The 20,078-nt window shown below is 39.6% G+C and overlaps 1 protein-coding gene across 1 annotated transcript in view; it reads right to left on the bottom strand.

The window, feature by feature from the left end:
• Positions 1–271: 271 nt before the first annotated feature.
• Positions 272–20,078, bottom strand: part of DRD4 (dopamine receptor D4) — a 50,767-nt gene continuing 30,960 nt past the window's right edge. The window contains exon 4 of the mRNA XM_063438748.1: positions 272–708. Coding sequence (XP_063294818.1) covers positions 506–708 — 203 coding nt within the window. The 3' untranslated portion in view covers positions 272–505. The remainder of the gene's footprint in view (positions 709–20,078) is intronic.

Below are 20,078 nucleotides of genomic sequence, written 5' to 3'. Positions count from 1 at the left end.
TTAACTGATTTTAGGTACGTAATTTCATAGGCTGAAAAAAAACAAACAAAAAAACTGGCGGCCATCAAATTCAGCCTCACATCTGTTCACGTTGTAGTCCAGAAATTTCTGGTCATTTAAAACCAAAATGATGACTTACCATCTCTGTCTAGGGTCACATGCAGTATCATATGAGTTTCTATCTCAAACCAGACAAACACATAAGTCAATGATGAATCAAACATCTGTATATCAAACAATGCATTTATTGAACTATATAAAATCACTCATTTTGTACTTTGTATAAAGTAGTTGTATTGTTCAATTTTCTGCAGTATTCTGAGGAAATCCCAAGTCATAGAGATTCCAGAAGCTTTCAATAACTGTAATTTAGCCTGGAAAACCAACTCAAGACATGTTCATGGTGGTAGCATCATTCTGTAACAGTCTCCTCTGAAGTTTCCAAAAAGCAGCATGTTGACTTGGCTTTACTCCTCAAGCTATTGTTCCTTAAGGTCCAGACGTGTCACCAGCAAAGCCTAAGAACCTTGCGAAAGTAATTCCTAAACTCAGTGTTGAAGATGGTGTAGATTACTGGGTTCAGAGCGCTATTAACATATCCCAACCATGTGACAATGCTGATGAGCGGTTCAGGAATGTTACATGACTCGCACACTGCTCGTGTGATGTGGACCACAAAAAACGGTGTCCAGCAAAAGAGAAATGCACCTAGAGGAGAAAAAGAGAAATCAGGAGATGAATGGTGAAATGCTAATAGAGACAGGTGTGGGATAAAAAGTTGAAAAGAAGGCACTTTGATAGTTGTTTCAAAACTATTAGAGAATTTTCTTAATTACAAGCATGGTAATATTATACTGATTTTTTTCAAACAATGGAGATTTATACATAAAACACACAACATAAAAGTTCTAAAACTGATCCAAACAGAGCAAAATCTTTTTATTCCCATGTTCATTGCATCACTTTTTGAACATTCTGCTAAGGGCATTTTTAGTTTACCCCATCCTTATGTCGCACCTTATTACAAATCCCACCTCTAACTTCACGTAGAGCTAATATAAGATGGCGTCGAACCCCTAACTCTAGTATCTGCCTGCCCATGTTATGGAAAGGATAAGCAGGACAACTCACATTTTTTTTTCTGTCCAGCAGTGATGGGAACATGGAGTAGCATTCGGGGGCTCTGCTAATGACTATCCACCATTATCAGTGCCCCTCTGGGGTCTCTTCTTCCTCCATGCATTCCACCTCTGCCCAGCCAAGCGAGGTTCTTGAAATGGTATATACATGTTGGAATGATCTGCACTGGGCTTATTACCACTTTTTCTATTCCTGATTTCATCTCTCCATGAGACTTGACTCACTATAAATCCCCAAGTTTCCCCAATGACATCATCATCATTTCTTCTTCCTAACCCTCCACTTGCATTATCTCCTTTGATGGGAGTGTGATGGGACTTCGTAATTGTACAAAGATTCAAGACCATCAATCTCAACCTTCTGCAATCTGCACATCTGTGTCTGCTGATTATTAAAAACAAGAAGAAATACCTAATGTTCCATTGTGCCACAAAAAGGGAAAATCCTTCTTGACTACATAATGACAAATTCAATCAGATTTTTCCCTTAAACAACAAGTTGTTACTATACAGATAAACTAATAAATCCATGAAAAGTCTGTTTTAAAAAACAAAAACAAAAAACCCACCCAGTCCCTTTTAATAATCTCCATTTAATTTCTATATCATAAAACAACCTCTCTAAGCAAAGAAATACACATATTTACTGTCCGTATTGTAAAGAACAGCATACTCTGTTGCAGGTGAAATCTCTTTTTTCCTTAAAGACTCAATGGATGAGTTCTTGTCCTTTCCATCTGTCTTGTTAATGAACAGGTTACCTACGAAAGAATGATTTCTACTAACCATGCATATGTTTTATAACGCAGTGGTTCTTATCCTGGAGTCGGGACCCACAATTGGGTTCCATGCTATTTTTGTGGTTTCCTAATGGATGAAACAGGCATATAATATTTATCAGAGCTAAGACAACTTTATAATAAATTGTGTTCTGCATTATTCCTACATTCAGTTGAGTTTTCTTTAACATTTGTAAGACTCTAAAGAAAGTGTTTTTCAGAGTTTAGTTTTGTTAAATACCTCATTACAATGGCGCATTGGTCACTGACCGCATTTTCCAATTGAAGTGGCCAAGCAAATCTAATTTAATGACTCTCTGACCCTCAGAGACACTAAGCCGTTATTATTTTCCTTGTTTTTGAATTTTGGTATTTGACCTTGCTTAGCTATTGACCTTGCTTTCTCTAGAATTACACTGTGTTCCCAAACCGGCCAAGTTGACCACGAGAATCCTATTCCTTGACAGTGGGCCAGATGACCGGCCAAGTTGACCACGAGAATCCTATTTCTTGACAGTGTACCAGATGACTGGCCAAGTTGACCACGAGAATCCTATTCCTGGATAGTGTACCAGAACCTGGCTGTGTTTGACTTTGTTATACTCCTGTTTTCATATGTATACCAGACATGGATAGTTCCTAACCTCGAGTTCCATTGACCCTATACAAGTGTTTATTCAATATTTACTATTACGCTTAATTTCCTTGTTCTCCTCCTGGTCTGAAATATTCATAGCCTTAGTTCTATTATGAAGCCTAATTAATTGTAAAGCATATGTTGGTTGTAGCTGTTTAAAGGAACACTATAGTCACCTAAATTACTTTAGCCAAATAAAGCAGTTTTAGTGTATAGATCATTCCCCTGCAATTTCACTGCTCAATTCACTGTCATTTAGGAGTTAAATCCCTTTGTTTCTGTTTATGAAGCCCTAGCCACACCTCCCCTGGCTATGATTGACAGAGCCTGCATGAAAAAAAACTGGTTTCACTTTCAAACAGATGTAATTTACCTTGAATAATTGTATCTCAATCTCTAAATTGAACTTTAATCACATACAGGAGGCTCTTGCAGGGTCTAGCAAGCTATTAACATAGCAGGGGATAAGAAAATCTTAATTAAACAGAACTTGCAATAAAGAAAGCCTTAATATGGCTCTCTTTACAGGAAGTGTTTATGGAAGGCTGTGCAAGTCACATGCAGGGAGGTGTGACTAGCGTTCATAAACAAAGGGATTTAACTCCTAAATGGCAGAGGATTGAGCAGTGAGGCTGCAGGGGCATGTTCTATACACCAAAACTGCTTCATTAAGCTAAAGTTGTTCAGGTGACTATAGTGTCCCTTTAAATACTGGAAATTATACCTAAACATTTAGAGGGATAGTAAGGCAAAAAGATGGCCTGGGTGGTTTTAATGCAACAGTACAAGATCTGAGATTCATAACAGGCTCAGTGTGGTTTAATATACGTATCTGTTAAAACAAAACATAGCAAAGCATTGGTTCTCTTCCACATAGTTATACAACATTAGAATTTTAACATAGGGTGAAAAAATGTATTCAGAGGAAACACTGAAAAATAAAGTGTGCTTTTTATTTGGTAATTTCTTTACCTTTTTGGATATATATGGAACTTAATTTTTGTAAAACTTTTTTTAGGTGTAAAAGAGCGTATGTATATCTGTTTTAAAGGTGAGGTCAGGTTGCTTAAATAGGCTGTTAGAAATACAAAGTCTACCTTTTTTCAAAATCCTAAAAACTTATCTAAACTTGTTTTAAAAAAAAACAAACTAATTTCAGGTAGGGTATACGTAAACAAAAAAAATATTTTACTATTCCACAGGCATTTACTCCTTACAACATCACAATAACAATTACAGTGTATGTTAGCCTGTCATAAACAGCAAGTATGGATACATGCTTTTTTGATACAGAAAGCATCCTATTTTCTTAGTCTGCCTATATTTCTTGGGTTCCTACGCCCACGTCTGTACATATCACAAATGGAGTGATGCATGTAGATCTCAGATTGAGGCTGAACTAAATGTGTAGCTAATTAGATTAGAGATAATAAGTTAATGAACAAACCCCACACAAACATATCACCCCACTAGTGGGGGGAGAAAAGAAGGCAGCCATATACACAGATCTGTTCTGAATATTTGTCCCCTTGCAACATGTTGTACATCAAAACAATCCTTCCAATTGTTAAGTGAACTATACATTTTCATTATCTTCTATTGCTATAATGTTGTTGCCCTGTAGCTGATTAACATTTTTTCCTCTGCGTATAAAACAAAAATATACAGTAACTTTCTGACTTTGGTAGATGTTCAATAGTTGGGATTTGGTAAAAACATTTTTCTTTTATTAGGAAATACAATTCCTTTTTTGCAGATAGTATTATTAGTCAGTTACCAATCACACAATGAGTTGTTAGTACATTTCACAACTGTGCAGAATTATTCACAAATGAAAGGAGATTTTGCCTACTTCAGAGTAATGATCCTTTACGGTAAAAACTACTAACAGGTGCATTTAAAATTCTGTAGTTTAAAAAAAAAAATATATATATATATATTTTTTTGTTAAACCAGAATATTCAAGGGTGAAAGTACTATGTGTGGGGAGAGAAAGACCCCCTCCTGGCTGTCAGTCAAACAATCGTTCCGGTTACTTACAGCAAGTCTAGAGGTAGGTCATTGCCAAAGCCCCTGTCTTGCAAACACTTCTCAATGGGAAGTCTGTAATTGGGCAGCCACAGAAAGTCTGGGATGGGGATATATGGGAGGGCTTCCAAAGATTCCATACAATAAATATAAAACATTGTAGCAGACCTGAGCCCAGACGATCATTTCGTCAATTGTTCGTCAGGGCTTGCTTCTGAACTGGCTCAGCTACTTTATAATTATTGGTGACCTTATTTTATTTTATTCCAATCTGTCACTTTTATCTTTATACTACACAATTGTTGCATTATATTTTTTTCAGGGATTAGTAGCTAAAGTTAGAGTTGCTGAATACTGCAAATTAGTTGAAATGCCCTCGAAGGTGAGGGAGAGGCTCATTATTTTTTCTTGGGAAGGATTTTTCATTTTTCTGTTATCTTCCCAGCAACTTCACTGACAATATTCACCTTACCCTCTACGACAGGCTTCCTCAAACTCCGGCCCTCCAGAGGTTGCTGAACTACAACTCCCATGATCCTATGAATGACACAGATAGGCCGAGAATCATGGGAGTTGTAGTTCAGCAACATCTGGAGGGCCGGAGTTTGGGGAAGCCTGCTCTACGACAATTACTACAATGCTTCTATTACTTATAACTATGTAATGATGATAATATGTAATAACAAAGTGAGTTAGATTTTGGTTCTAATTTGCTGAACAAGACTGATTTTGGTATAGCTTCTGACACATTTTCACCGGTTACTGATTGCAATGAACACACACCTTTTCATTATATAGATGTTGATGGATAGTATGGCATTAATTAATTGAGCAGAAAGTTAAGTTTTACATAGCATTGCTAGCATGGAGGAACTAGAATCTGCTGAACTTTCCTTTAGTTGCTGCTTGGTGAGGCTACAAAAACTAGGGGATAACAAATCTTCTGGTACTGGGAGCAGTAACAAGTCCACTGGTTTCACCAATCCCTTGTTTTGACCATAAAACACAAACTGCATCATGCTTCAACTAGCTGTAGTAAAATGAGCTGCAGTGTCAGTGGAAGAGGCAGCAGAGGTTATTATGAAGCTGGTGGTTAACAATAAAAAACTTGCTAAAAGAGGTGTTTGTATCATCTGATAATGACTCAATTTGTTAATTACCGACATGCCATTTTGTTATGTTTTATTGTTTGACCAAAAATAAATATCTTAAGGTGTAATTAAAAAGAGAAACGCGTTAGGTATTTTAAATATTTTGTTTGTCATTCTCCAGGGTCCAACCTTGATTGATCACAACTCTGACCTTTGGTTTAGAAGATGTAAAGACTTTCCAAGTCATAGGGTTCAAGTCCAGGTCAAGTCTGCAGTCATTGCTGTCAAAATCCAAGTCAAGTCACAAGTCTTCTTTGATTATGTTCAGTCAAGTTGCAAGTCATCAGATTTGTGACTTGAGTCCAAGTCAAGTCCGAGTCATGTGATTTAAGTGCACATTCCTGACCAGTCACTAGGAACAATAACCCAGGCTGTCTATCTCCCACTAAAAGTTGGTGTTATTATAATTGGTAGAATCTAGACTGTCACAGCAGAAAACTGAGCCTAACCTATTTCACACTATGACATAGACTATCTCCCACTCCCATACAGGTAAAGCCAGACATACTTTGTCTGTTGGTCTGTCTCCCTCAATAGCTGCAGTCATAGTGCTTGATCTAAATATATATGTATATATATATTTACTGCTCATCCTTTTTCTTTCTATTGGTCACTTGTCACTTGATTTGTGAATAAAAACAACATTTAGTGGCTGTCACCTAACCATCAATCATCTATTTTCCTTCAACACTTGATTGGACAGGAGATGCATCCAACATTATTGGTCTTTTGTCCATCAAGGCAAACAAAGCTGCTTGTTGACTTTCCCTTAACAGTGGGGCGTTTTCCCTTTCAGTGGGGGGTCCTTTGACTAACCCATAACATCTACGCAACTGATATTAATGGGAAATGTAGAAAAGCCATTTCATTTATGAACCAACGTATGTGAAACTCCTTAGCAAACCAATATCAACTGCCATGTTTTTTTCTTTTAACCCCTTAAGGACACATGACATGTGTGACATGTCATGATTCCCTTTTATTCCAGAAGTTTGGTCCTTAAGGGGTTAAAAAAATCAGCTTCCTTATTCCTTCCCCCTTTTTAGCCATCACGGTCAGGGACCCCTAATCCCAAAGCATCTGAACATGTTTGGAAATCACCTAGTTGTTTGCTTGGTTTTATGACCACATGGTGCTTCAGAGAAATGGACTTCAGTCAATGATGAAAACCAATAGTGTAGTATGTTTATGGTATATGGAGGACACACAGCAGACCTATGTTAATTTCAACTTACATATGGTGGAGCTTCCAACCAACTCCAGATGTTTTACACTGAAAAAAGTATAAACGCAACACTTTTGTTTTTGCCCCCATTTTTCTTGAGCTGAATTTGAAGATCTAAGACTTTTTTTTATGTACACAATACACACAGTACACATTTCTCTCAAATATTGTTCTCAAATCTGTCTAAATCTGTGTTTGTGAGCACTTCTCCTTTGCCGAGATAATCCACCCACCTCACAGGTGTGGCATATCAAGATGCTGATCAGACATTATGATTATTGCAATTATGATTATGATTATTTGAGAGAAATAGGCCTTTTGTTTACATGGGAAAAGTCTTAGATCTTTGAGTTCAGCTCATGAAAAATGGGGGCAAAAACAAAAGTTACATAGTTCAGCCTTCCTCACATATGTTGTTGCTGTTGATCCAAAAGGCGGCAAAAAAACTAGTCTGAAGTGCTTCCAAATTTGCCACAAACTAGGAAAAAATTCCTTCTTGACCCCAAAATAGCAGTCAGATGTCTCCTTGGATCGAGCAGCTATTACCCCACTAATTAGAAATTATATCCCTGTATGTTATGTTTTTGTAAATATTTATCCAATTGCAGTTTAAACATCTGTACTGACTCTGACAAAACCACCTCTTCAGGCAGAGAATTCCATATCCTTATTGTTTTTACAGTAAAAAAAACTTTTCTTTGCCTTAGATGAAATCTCCTTCATTCCAGCCTAAATGTGTGACCTCGTGTCCTATGTATAGCCCTGTTTATGAATAGATTTCGAGATAAAGGTTTGTACTGGCCCCGAATATATTTGTATAAAGTTATCATATCCCCTCTCAGGCGCCATTTTTCCAAACTAAACAGATTTAATTTTTTTAACCTTTCTTCATAACTAAAATGCTCCATTTCTTTTATCAATTTTGTAGCTCGTCTCTGGACTTTTTCTACTGCCATGATATCTTTCTTTAGAACAGGTGCCCAAAATTGCACAGCATATTCAAGGTGTGGTCTTACCAGCGATTTATAAAGAGGCAAAATTATATTTTCATCCCGAGAATTTATGCCCCTATTTATACATGACAAAACCTTACTGGCTTTAGCAACTGCAGATTGACATTGCACATTGCTGCCTAATTTGTTGTATATAACAATTCCCAAATCCTTCTCGTGTGTGGTTATCCCTAATTCACTACCATTTAGTGTGTAAGTTGCTTGTGCATTCTTAACCCCGAAGTGCATAACTTTGCATTTCTCTACGTTAAATTTCATCTGCGTTTTTAGTGCCCAGGCACCTAATCTATCCAAATCCCTCTGCAGCAAAGCAATATCCTGCTCACATTTTATTACTTTACAAAGTTTTGTGTAATCTGCAAACACTGATACATGGCTTTCAATGCCTGTTTCAAGATCATTTATAAATATGTTAAATAGAAGTGGTCCCAAAACAGAACCCTGAGGGACACCACTTACCACTTTAGTCCAGCCTGAAAATGTACCATTAATTACAACTCGTTGTACTCTATCCTTATGCCAATGTTCTACCCAAGAACAAGAAAATTAATCTAGACCAATTTCTTTTAGTTTGAAGACTAACCTATTGTGAGGAACCGTATCAAATGCCTTGGCAAAATCCAAGTAGATCACATCCACTGCAACACCCTGATCTATACTTCTACATACTTCTTCGTAGAATGCAATTAGGTTAGTTTGACATGACCTATGTTTCATAAAACCATGCTGATTATTGCTAATAACAAAGTTCTTCCCAATGAATTCCTGAATATTATCCCTTAATAGCCCTTCAAATATTTTCCCAGTTACAGAAGTTAAGCTCACAGGTCTATAATTTCCAGGCAAGGATTTTGAACCCTTTTTAAATATAGGAACAACATCTGCCTTCCTCCAATCCTCCGGTACAACACCTGAAACAAAAGAATCTTGAAAAATTAAATACAGAGGTTCACTTATTTCCCCACTTAGCTCCTTAAGTACTCGTGGGTGAATACTGTCAGGCCCCGGAGCTTTATTTACATTAATTTTCTTTAATAGCTGTAGCACCTTGTCTCGAGTTATCTAATCACAAGTTATCTGCAAGATTTTTGCAGCAATCATTTGCATATCTCTTGCAAAGTGTTGCGTTTATAATTTTGTTCAGTGCATTTATACTGCATATTATTATTTATTTCCTGTTAAATTATTTTGATGATGCTCCCACTTTGAAGGAAAAATAAAAAAAATTGTATATCATTGTATATCATTGGGACCTCCACAAAGCGAGCATGACACGTCACACACACATGGCTCCCAAATGTCCTTTTTTGGAATGACAGTTCCAGTTTCAGTGACCTGTCTCAACAATCCAGATTTAGGCCTCAATTTAATAGTTTGGGATTTCATTTTTAAATGACTTAATATATTTAAATAAAATGTTAAAATGTTTTAATATTTTGATATTGTTGTAAGTATTTGTATATTTTATGTATATAATATGATATCGTTTTGATATTTTAATATTCTGAAAAAAAAATATTTAAATCCAAATCCAAAAATATGAAATCATTTGAAAAGTTTACCCAAAAATATTACATAAAGGCCTTAGTTCCCTGGTGTCCCGGGATATGGTCTGGGCAGCATACCATTAGATTAACTTTTTCTTTGCAGCAGTGGCGGATCCAGAGCCTGATCTCGGGAGGGGCACTTGTAGATTATTTAAATAAATAATCCAGACACAATAACCACTACAGCTCAGTGTAGTGGTTATAGTGCCAATAATGCCAAGACCCCCTCCCAGAGTAAGTAGTCAAACTGTTTAAGAACTGTTTGACAACTTACCTGAGGTCCTCTGGGAAATGGGGCTGTTGTAGGGCAGAGGAGCAGTGGTATGTGTGAGTGGTGCAATGTGTGAGGGGTGCAGTGTGTGTGTGTGTGTGAGGGGGACAGTGTATTAGCAGTGTGTGTGTGAAGGTTGCAGTGTGTACGTGAGGGCGGCAGTATATGTCAGGGGTGTAGTGTGTGTGTGGATCAGTATGTGTGTGTGACAGTTACAGTGTGTGTGTGTATTGCAGTGTATTTGTGGGGCAATGTATGTGTGTGGGGGCAATGTGTTTATGGGGGCAGTGTGTGTTTGTAGGGGCAATGTGTGTTTATGGGGGGCAGTGTATGTGTATATGGGGGCAATGTGTTTATGGGGGGCAGGGGCAATGTGTGTATATGGGGGGCAGGGGCAATGTGTGTATATGGGGGGCAGGGGCAATGTGTGTGTGTGTGTGTGTGTATGGGGGGCAGGGGCAATGTGTGTGTGTGTGTATGGGGGCAGGGGCAATGTGTGTGTGTATGGGGGGCAGGGGCAATGTGTGTGTGTGTGTGTATGGGGGCAGGGACAATGTGTGTGCGTATGGGGGGCAGGGGCAATGTGTGTGCGTATGGGGGGCAGGGGCAATGTGTGTGCGTATGGGGGGCAGGGGCAATGTGTGTGCGTATGGGGGGCAGGGGCAATGTGTGTGCGTATGGGGGGCAGGGGCAATGTGTGTGCGTATGGGGGGCAGGGGCAATGTGTGTGCGTATGGGGGGCAGGGGCAATGTGTGTGCGTATGGGGGGCAGGGGCAATGTGTGTGCGTATGGGGGGCAGGGGCAATGTGTGTGCGTATGGGGGGCAGGGGCAATGTGTGTGCGTATGGGGGGCAGGGGCAATGTGTGTGTGTATGGGGGGCAGGGGCAATGTGTGTGTGTATGGGGGGCAGGGGCAATGTGTGTGTGTATGGGGGGCAATGTGTGTGTATGGGGGGCAGGGGCAATGTGTGTGTATGGGGGGCAGGGGCAATGTGTGTGTGTATGGGGGCAGGGGCAATGTGTGTGTGTATGGGGGGCAGGGGCAATGTGTGTGTGTATGGGGGGCAGGGGCAATGTGTGTGTGTATGGGGGGCAGGGGCAATGTGTGTGTGTATGGGGGGCAATGTGTGTGTATGGGGGGCAGGGGCAATGTGTGTGTGATAAGAAGGATTTTTTTTAATGTGTGTGTTTTTTATTTTTTATTTAATTAAATAAATGTTATGTCCCCCCCTCCCTTCTTACCTTTACTGGGAGGAGGGGGGACATCTTTCTTTCCCTGGTGGTCCCAGTGGGGATTCCCTGGTGGTCCCAGTGGTAGAACTGAACTCTAGCCCGCGCTCCAGGGCTAGAGTTCACTCTCGCGAGATTTGGAGCGTTGCCGTGGTAACCGCGGCAACGCTCCAAATCTCGCGAGAGGAGAACCCGGAGGAGCTGCTGGTAACAGCTCCCGGGTCCTCTCTCCCTCCCCTGCCGGTCGGCTGTCAGTAATGTGCCTGCGGACCGGGGAGGGAGATCACTGATCTCCCTCCCCGGTCCGCAGGCACATTGCAGGGCTGGCGCTTGGGCAATGTCAGCCCTGCACTAGCCGGCAGGGGAGAATCTCGGGGGGGGCAATTGCCCCGTTGCCCCCCCCCTGGATCCGCCACTGCTTTGCAGCCAGCACTAGGACCCACGCAGAGAATGCTTTAGCAATGCCCTCTGCATTGTCCTCTATTCTGAAGGCTGGCCAGGAGGATGTCTATCAGCCTGATATTCTGGATAACAGACTTACATGGCCCTTCAGTGGATGGGCATGCTCACTTTCCAGGTGGCCCCGTCCATTATGGGTTTCAACAGTGACAGAATCTCTACCCACCCATCCCGATTCTGCACCTTGCAACGTTCGGAGGTATGTATGCTAAAAGCAGATGTGTTCTGCTTTGCATGCTGTAATTGACAGCTAAATAAAGCAAATAATCAGTCATGCTGGGACCATGAGAGGGACACTTGAAGACATATTACGATTCTGTCCTATTCCATTTTAGGTAGATTTAGATTATTTGGTAAATTACGGCGCTAACAAAAAAAAAAAAAAGATTTAGTGAAGATAAAATGTAAATCAGTAGAAGTAAAAATGCATTCACATATACTGTATTTACATCTACTTGTATTCAACAGATAGGCAGTCAGGTAGGTAATTAGGTAGCAGATATGTTTATTAAAGGGACACTATATAGTCACCTGAACAACTTTAGCTTAATGAAGCAGTTTTGGTGTATAGAACATGCCCCTGCAGCCTCACTGCTCAATCCTCTGCCATTTAGGAGTTAAATCCCTTTGTTTATGAACCCTAGTCACACCTCCCTGCATGTGACTTGCACAGCCTTCCATAAACACTTCCTGTAAAGAGAGCCCTATTAAGGCTTTCGTTATTGCAAGTTCTGTTTAATTAAGATTTTCTTATCCCCTGCTATGTTAATAGCTTGCTAGACCCTGCAAGAGCCTCCTGTATGTGATTAAAGTTAAATTTAGAGATTGAGATACAATTATTCAAGGTAAATTACATCTGTTTGAAAGTGAAACCATTTTTTTTTTCATGCAGGCTCTGTCAATCATAGCCAGGATAGGTGTGGCTAGGGCTGCGTAAACAGAAACAAAGTGATTTAACTCCTAAATGACAGTGAATTGAGCAGTGAAATTGCAGGGGAATGATATATACACTAAAACTGCTTTATTTAGCTAAAGTAATTTAGGTGACTATAGTGTTCCTTTAACGCAAGGTTCACTATTGGTGAAAACCCCAATATAAAAAAGGGGAAAAGATCCTTCTGGACAACAATGTATCCTTGGATTAACAAGCTTTTTAAAAATAAAAATAAAAAGTTTACAGCACATAATTCAATGTGATGTTAAAGTTAACCAGTATGAGACATCGATACAGTAGAGTACATTACAATCTATCATTAGTAGAGTACATTACAATCTATCATTAGTAGAGTACATTACAATCTATCATTTGATATTTATTGACATATTAATGGCTGCAGATGAAATATTAATGAGGTTGGCGCAATCAGAAGCACCACTTATTTGCTAAGAGTAGACTAGTCAGATCCATGTCTGAAACATTCCAATAGCACATTGTTTAGACACATTGGCATGTCAGGATTCACAAACACACGCTAATGCTTGCTAATACTTTGATCAGATAAAGACTTAAGATGGCAACCACGCAGATCAATGCTAAGTTAGGTAATACACTGAAAATAGATATTGATTATATTGATTCACATGTATGCATTACAAAATAATACACACATCAAAGGGCTCTGTTCTAAAAAATGGTGCAAAATGTACAGCGGGAGGAGTCACCAATGGAATGTGCCTGCTGGCTCCACTCGTTTTTACTGTTCCCCTTTTAGTACTTTAGACCATTTTTAGATCAACATACTTTGATAAATATTCCCCGACGAGTTCATAATAGACTAGAATAGAGTTTTGTTTTGGTCTGAACTGTAATTCGTATTCAAATATGGGTCAGGGAAACCAGAAATCAGAATAGTTAGGAATAGCCAAGGTCAAAATACCAGGAATATCAAAAACAGGGCAAGAAAACGCACTCTTGGGAACCAGGAACAGAAACCACGACGACAGGGCAATGAACCAGGGAACTTCAGGGATTTAAATATCCCTCATTTGACTGTGATTGGTCAGAGGGTGTGCGTCGACGTCGTGACGTCACATGCACGTTCGTTTGACCCTGGGGGGCGGAGCTATTTATCGCTGCGACCGCATGGTCGGCGCCATCTTTAATCTGGGCAGGCGGCTAGGAGAACACGGAGGAGTGGCTCCCAACTCGCCACTGAGCAGGTAAGCTCAGTCTGTTGGCACGGTCGCACCGGTCGGGGGCGACTGCACCTCGTGGCGAGCCGGGGGCCGTGACACAAACATACATTTGTGGTATTGTGCCAGTGTGTGTAAATACAGGTTTTTACTTTCATGTAATAGCAGCAAGTAGAAACGGTGTGTTTTACACATACCCCACAACATTTCAAATTAACAAAGAGGGACACTTTAATTTTATGGGTATGGGTTGGGGTGTGGCCTGAGGTGGGACAGTGCTGAGAAATGTTAAGTGACTTATAAATAACAATGCATGCAACTAAAATGTAATTTAGAAGAACAATGTATGTTTTTTACACAGACTGATTCCTAAACACAATTTGTGTAGTTTAAAGATACATTACTGGGAGTATTTTTGTTGTGGAGCTTGTTTATACATTCAGACACACCAACAACATGGAGCTCCTATGAAAGAGGGACAGAGGGATTTGGACCCAAAATATGGACACATGGGAGGCATGTTTTCATGTTGTACAGATCAACCATATTTTCTTTAACACATCACATACACATATTAATGGGCAGCACATGAAAACTGCCGCCATGTATAATGTAGAGCAGTGTTTCCCAACCCAGTCCTCAAGGCACACCTACCAGTCCAGGATTTAAGGATTACCCAGTTTTGTCTAAGGTGTTTTTTCTTTTTTTTCTAAAAACACCTTAGACAAAACTGGGTAATCCTTAAATCCTGGACTGGTAGGTGTGCCTTGAGGACTGGGTTGGGAAACACTGATGTAGAGTACATGTGCTATACAAGTGATCATTAATTACTGAATATTCTATCTATATTATTTGAATTCTACATGTTACACATTACAGTGTCTCACTCTGTGTCCTGCACCGCAAACCCTTGGTTTCCCCATTTATCCCTCATCTCCTATCCATGTTAGCTCCCTCTATTCCACCTGTTTGCGTTACATTCTTCTGTAGAGCAGGGATCGGCAACCTATGGCAGCATCAGGGCCTTACCAGGCCTGATGCCTGCAGAATACTGGCCTGCTAGTGCATTCATAAATACAATAGGCATCTGGCATGAAACCTTGCCAACATCACCGCTGCACCAGCCATGGAAGAGCCGCTTTTGGACAGAGCTGTTGTCAGCATGCAATGCAGAGGACCGACTTAGTTTTACACATCTCTCATTGCCACATTTGAACAGTCGCAAGTGGGGGTATGTCCAGCAACCATAGGCTAATTACCTGATTTTGTTGTCTTTTTCCAAAAGGACTGTATTGTTTCATACAACAGGAATCCACTCACCTGCTCTGTCAAAACGTTATATTGAAGTCTTTGGACTGCATTGCTAAATAATCATTTCCTTAATTTTTATATGCTATATTCTTGTGATGAAATTTTGAAACAAGATGTCAAACATTCATGCATTATTATTTCAAAACCTTATTCCTGCAGAAGTCTGCCAACATTAAATTCCTTTATTTAAATAAATTATATTTTCTTAAAGTGACAGCTTCAACATTTTTTGTTCACCTACAGTTTAGTTCCCAAATTTTTTTTCCCGAGAAGTATTACACTATCAGAGTACTTTAATTGCTTAGTTTACAAGCCAAACCAACCAAAGCGCTCTGATTGAGATTGCACAGCCTGGGGAAACCTTTATAAGTGACTTTTTTGGCCACGCAAGCTTAGTCTGCATGGAGCCACTGATGAGCCAACATAGATTCCCAATCACTAGTATTTTATGACTAGCATCACAGCGTGATTAGTAGGAACACTTGAGAGGTATGACATTGTACTAGAATCCTACCTGTGATAAAGCCTTCAAAATAATAACTTCTGAATTAAAAAGGAGATCTTATAACTTTACACTCCAACTCCCCCTTCTTGTAAATCACTGTTTAGAGAATTAACCCTATGGTAATTTACTTTTGTGTGGTTTTTTTTTCCCACAAAGCATGCAGAGTTTTTGTATATAAGGAAACTAGGTCAGTGAAAATACCAAATTCAGTTTTATACTATTTTTGGATAATTTCGAATAATTTGTGTATAATTTTGAGTCCACAAAAAAACACAATAATTTTATTTGTGTACAGGGTACAAACTACTAATCAGCTGGCAATTTGTGTACTTTAAGTCTCCCTGGGGAGAGAATTGCAATATAGATTATTTTTCATTATAATATAAATATATTATCTTCATCCACATGTCAAAAAAAAAAGTCTTAGAAGGAATTGCTCTGCAAATGTCTGTCGTTTTGTCACTTTTCCAGGCAATGAGTCCTTTCTGTGTCATCGAGAGGTGGGGTTGATCACCTCTTTTAACCTACAGAGGGGATTTTCACTGCATGCATCGAACAAATGGGCAATTGGTTCCGTAAAAATCCTATGAGAAGTTGTTCTCAATATAAAGGGAGGGGGACGGCGTAATTCATTTACAAGAGGCCATCTGCAAACAGTTGTTCAATGTTACAAGGTCTTTACCCTTCATAGCCATCTGGAAGTGTATCTGCTTCCGATCATGAAACATACATCATTCGAACAGCTTATTTATGTCGAGTGCTGGTGCATTAACTTCGCAGTTACCAATGTTTATTATAGCGTAGAACACTATTAGGGGATACAGCTGGAATCTAGTAGAAAAAATATGTAACATAGTGTAATACAGTAAAACTCTGCAATTTCAACGCTGGGAATTATTGCACTCACAGAAGACTGCTGTGTTTCATTGCATAAAGTTGCCTCCACCGATCTTTGGGGGGCTGGTATAGATATTACACCCACACCCAAATTCTGCCTCTGGAGGGCTCACCTCCATTCAGCTTCCAAACAGGAGCTCCAACAATAAAAATGTGTAGCAAAAATATATTTATTGAAAATAAATGCTAAAAGCAAGTAGGAATAGAAGTCCTCTTTTTTTTTATTTTTTTCCTTTCTTCACAAAGGACTCCCTTAGTGACCAAAAATAAAATTTGCAAAACTTAAAAATACAAATAATAGTAAATACAGTTTTAAAAACCTGTATTTACTTTTATTTGTAGTTTTAAATTTGTAAATCATTTCCAACGTTTAATTGTCCAGTTTTACTATGTATGTATTTTTTTCCTACTAAATTTCAGCTGTATCCTCTAACAGTGCAAGCTCATTTGAGCAATGACGTCAACCACCTCTGTTCCTGTGCGTCCAACTTGTCTGGTTACAAATACCTGTCTGTTAGTCCACCCATTGTATAGTGCTATAGAATTTGTTGGAGATTTATAAAAAATATAAAAATGTTATGCTATAATGTTTATAAGGGGAAGCTGGGGTCCTAGGGAAGCTATCACATATTTCCTGAAACCTTGACCGACATAAGTTAAGGATTATCAGATTGGTGGTAAGTAACATTGTACACAACCATTGTTTATTGGTTTCTCTATAATGTTTCTGTCAGCATTATAGGAACGAACCTAAAACACCCATACTCTCATGCTTTACTTGGCTACGAGCATTCAGCCAATTCACTGGTTTGTTTGTTTGACAGTTTGGCAGTTCGACCAAGCTGAAAGAGGTCAAGGCTCAACAATTCATATCAGGAAGATCTTGTTTAAGATTCCGGCTTAGTAACAATTAAACATGGCATGTTCTATGTGGTGAATCACTGCTCAGCACATAAATGTGGCTATCTCAAGTAAGAAATCCATGAGTATTCAAATAGAACTCACCTTACTCAACTTCAAATTTTCTTTAATAAACCCTAAAAATATATTGATGAACCCTCTCAGGTAACATAAAAATCTTTAATTTTCATCTACAAAAATATTAGAACAGTTAAACCTAATTTAACGGCCTGAGAAGACCCAGCAGGCTAAACTAATTTTGTACATTTGTTCATCAGTATTCTAAGTGAAGGGGACACCCATGGAGAGACTGAAGCTGGGGAGAGAATTTGTCTCTGAACTGACTCTGCCGATTACTCTATGAGTCTGATATAACTAAATTTCTAACTAAATTTGTGACCAGCCATACATGCAACTGTGTTCCTATATTATAACTACAAAGAAGTAGACCTCACAATTATCTGATGACCTACATTTAGTCTCATGTACTCAAGTTTGGAGGATCACCAATTGCATGCACTGTTGAGGAGGACCTTTGCCTCGCACCATGACCAGCAGCATTTTAATTGGGCTTGCGCTACCTATGCCTCAGGGCTTTGTGAGGGCCTGGAGTGGTGCACCTTTTATGCTGTGAGCAATACTGGATCTGTGGAGTAGTCTCGTGAAGTACTTTGGAGTTAGGAGAGTTTTGTGGAGTAGTGGCCATAAAGCTGATTATGGACCAAACTTGTTAAATAGAGACAGAAGCTGTAGGGGTAATGGCTATCTGATTGGAGTACTCTGATGGTGTTTCCAGTGAAGGGCATGTGGATTCCTAACCAGGAAGCACTGTGAGCAACTAATCCATCAAGTACGTGCCGCACAGTTGGACATCCATCGTCCGGGACTTGAATGAGAGCCCTGACTTATGATTCATTTTTGTTGCAGACAATGAGGGGCAGCATCATTGTCTGCAACCCAATGAGGGGTAGCCATGCCCATTTTTGCCCTGGGTCCATACGGTGGCTTATTTCACCCTGCTCTCTTCGGGGTCCTCTCATTCTCTCTTTTCACTTATACTTCCTTCCTTCAACTAACTCTATGACCAAATGATCTATGTTTTAAACATAAACTCAACTCTAAACACAGTTATATATTGAATAGGGTTTACAAAGGTACAGTTATACCAAGATTCCCCAATCTTTCCTTATTTTTGCATGTTTTATCGTGTAATAATTATTAGAAGTTTCCTGTCACATTAAGCTTACTAAAAGTTGAGATCATTCATGTAAATAGCTGATAGAATATTTCACCACACAGGTGCCAGTCTCCTGTTAAGCTCTTCTTGGCACCTTTTTTATTCTATATTATTTAAGATTACTAACAAACATTTTAGATGATTTAGCATGTATACTAATGCATTTGGTGACATATCTCAAAGCTAAACCTTCATTCTTGGCCCTAGCTCAGTCTCATTCCGAGATGTCACTTGACAGGACTGTTGTCCTTTTGCTGATTACCCCTGTAACTTAATTGATTTATTGCATTGACATAAGGATTCATGGCAAATCTTTCTTGGTTTTATTATTATTTGTGTTTTATTGCCCATGTTACTTGGGTGCTTAATGCACTATACAGCAATGCACTATAACAGATGCCCCATTACTGCCATACTGTTCTAGATTTCCAGACTGAGTTTCAGTGTAAAGCAACCTTGTATCCATGTCATTCTTGAACTGCTGAATTGGTGCCTTATATAAGCTCTTTATTTTTGTACCCTATTTGCATACTTTGAAAATCAATAAAACTTGATTTGCAACAATTAAATGGCATTTCACTTGTATAAATGCTATTCCTAGAGAGACCAGGCAGAGGTCTCCCTTGTGACACTGACAATGATAGTAACATAAGCTCTACATGCTGAGCTTGTAATTTGAATGCCCAGCATTAGATAAGTGAGACTTGATACATTCACTCACCTCAACCCACTGTGGTCTCCAACCTCACATCATTCCACACTGGGGCAGACCATTCCACACTGTGCCTGACCATTCAACACTGGGACAGACCATTCCACACTAAGCCAGAACATTCGACAATGGGGCAGACCATTCCACACTGAGCCAGACCATTCAACATTGATCCATACCATTCAACATTGATCCAGACCATTCAACATTGATCCAGACCATTCAACATTGATCCAGACCTTTTCACACTGAGCCAGACCTTTTCACACTGAGCCAGACCTTTTCACACTGAGCCAGACCTTTTCACACTGAGCCAGACCTTTTCACACTGAGCCAGACCATTCCACACTGAGCTAGACCATTCCACACTGAGCTAGACCATTCCACACTGAGCTAGACCATTCCACACTGAGCCAGACCATTCCACACTGGGACAGACCATTCCACACTGGGACAGACCATTCCACACTGGGACAGACCATTCCACACTGGGACAGACCATTCCACACTGGGACAGACCATTTCACACTGAGTCAGACCATTTCACATTGAGCCAGACCATTTCACATTGATCCAGACCATTCCACACTAAGCCAGACCAATCTTCACTGAGCCAGATCATTCCACACCAAGCCAGTACATTCCACCATGAGCTAGACCATTCCTCACTGTGCCAGACCATTCCACACTGAACCAGACTATTCTACACTGAGCCAGACCATTCCACATTGAGCCAGACCAAAAGCATGATAGACATCACCATATGCACAGGTGTCAAATGTCTGTTTATGTCTATGCAGGCGGCAGTACACTGTGTCTTCCACCAAATTTAGTCACTGATTGTCTGTATAGGAATTCCATTAAAATATTTGGTCCCAGAACATGTAGCGATGTGTTACTATG

The sequence above is a fragment of the Pelobates fuscus genome, chromosome 12 (genome assembly GCF_036172605.1).
Source record: "Pelobates fuscus isolate aPelFus1 chromosome 12, aPelFus1.pri, whole genome shotgun sequence".
Lineage (NCBI taxonomy): Eukaryota > Metazoa > Chordata > Amphibia > Anura > Pelobatidae > Pelobates > Pelobates fuscus.
Note: the sequence above shows the minus strand (reverse complement) of the source record. Positions and strands in the feature narration are given on the sequence as shown.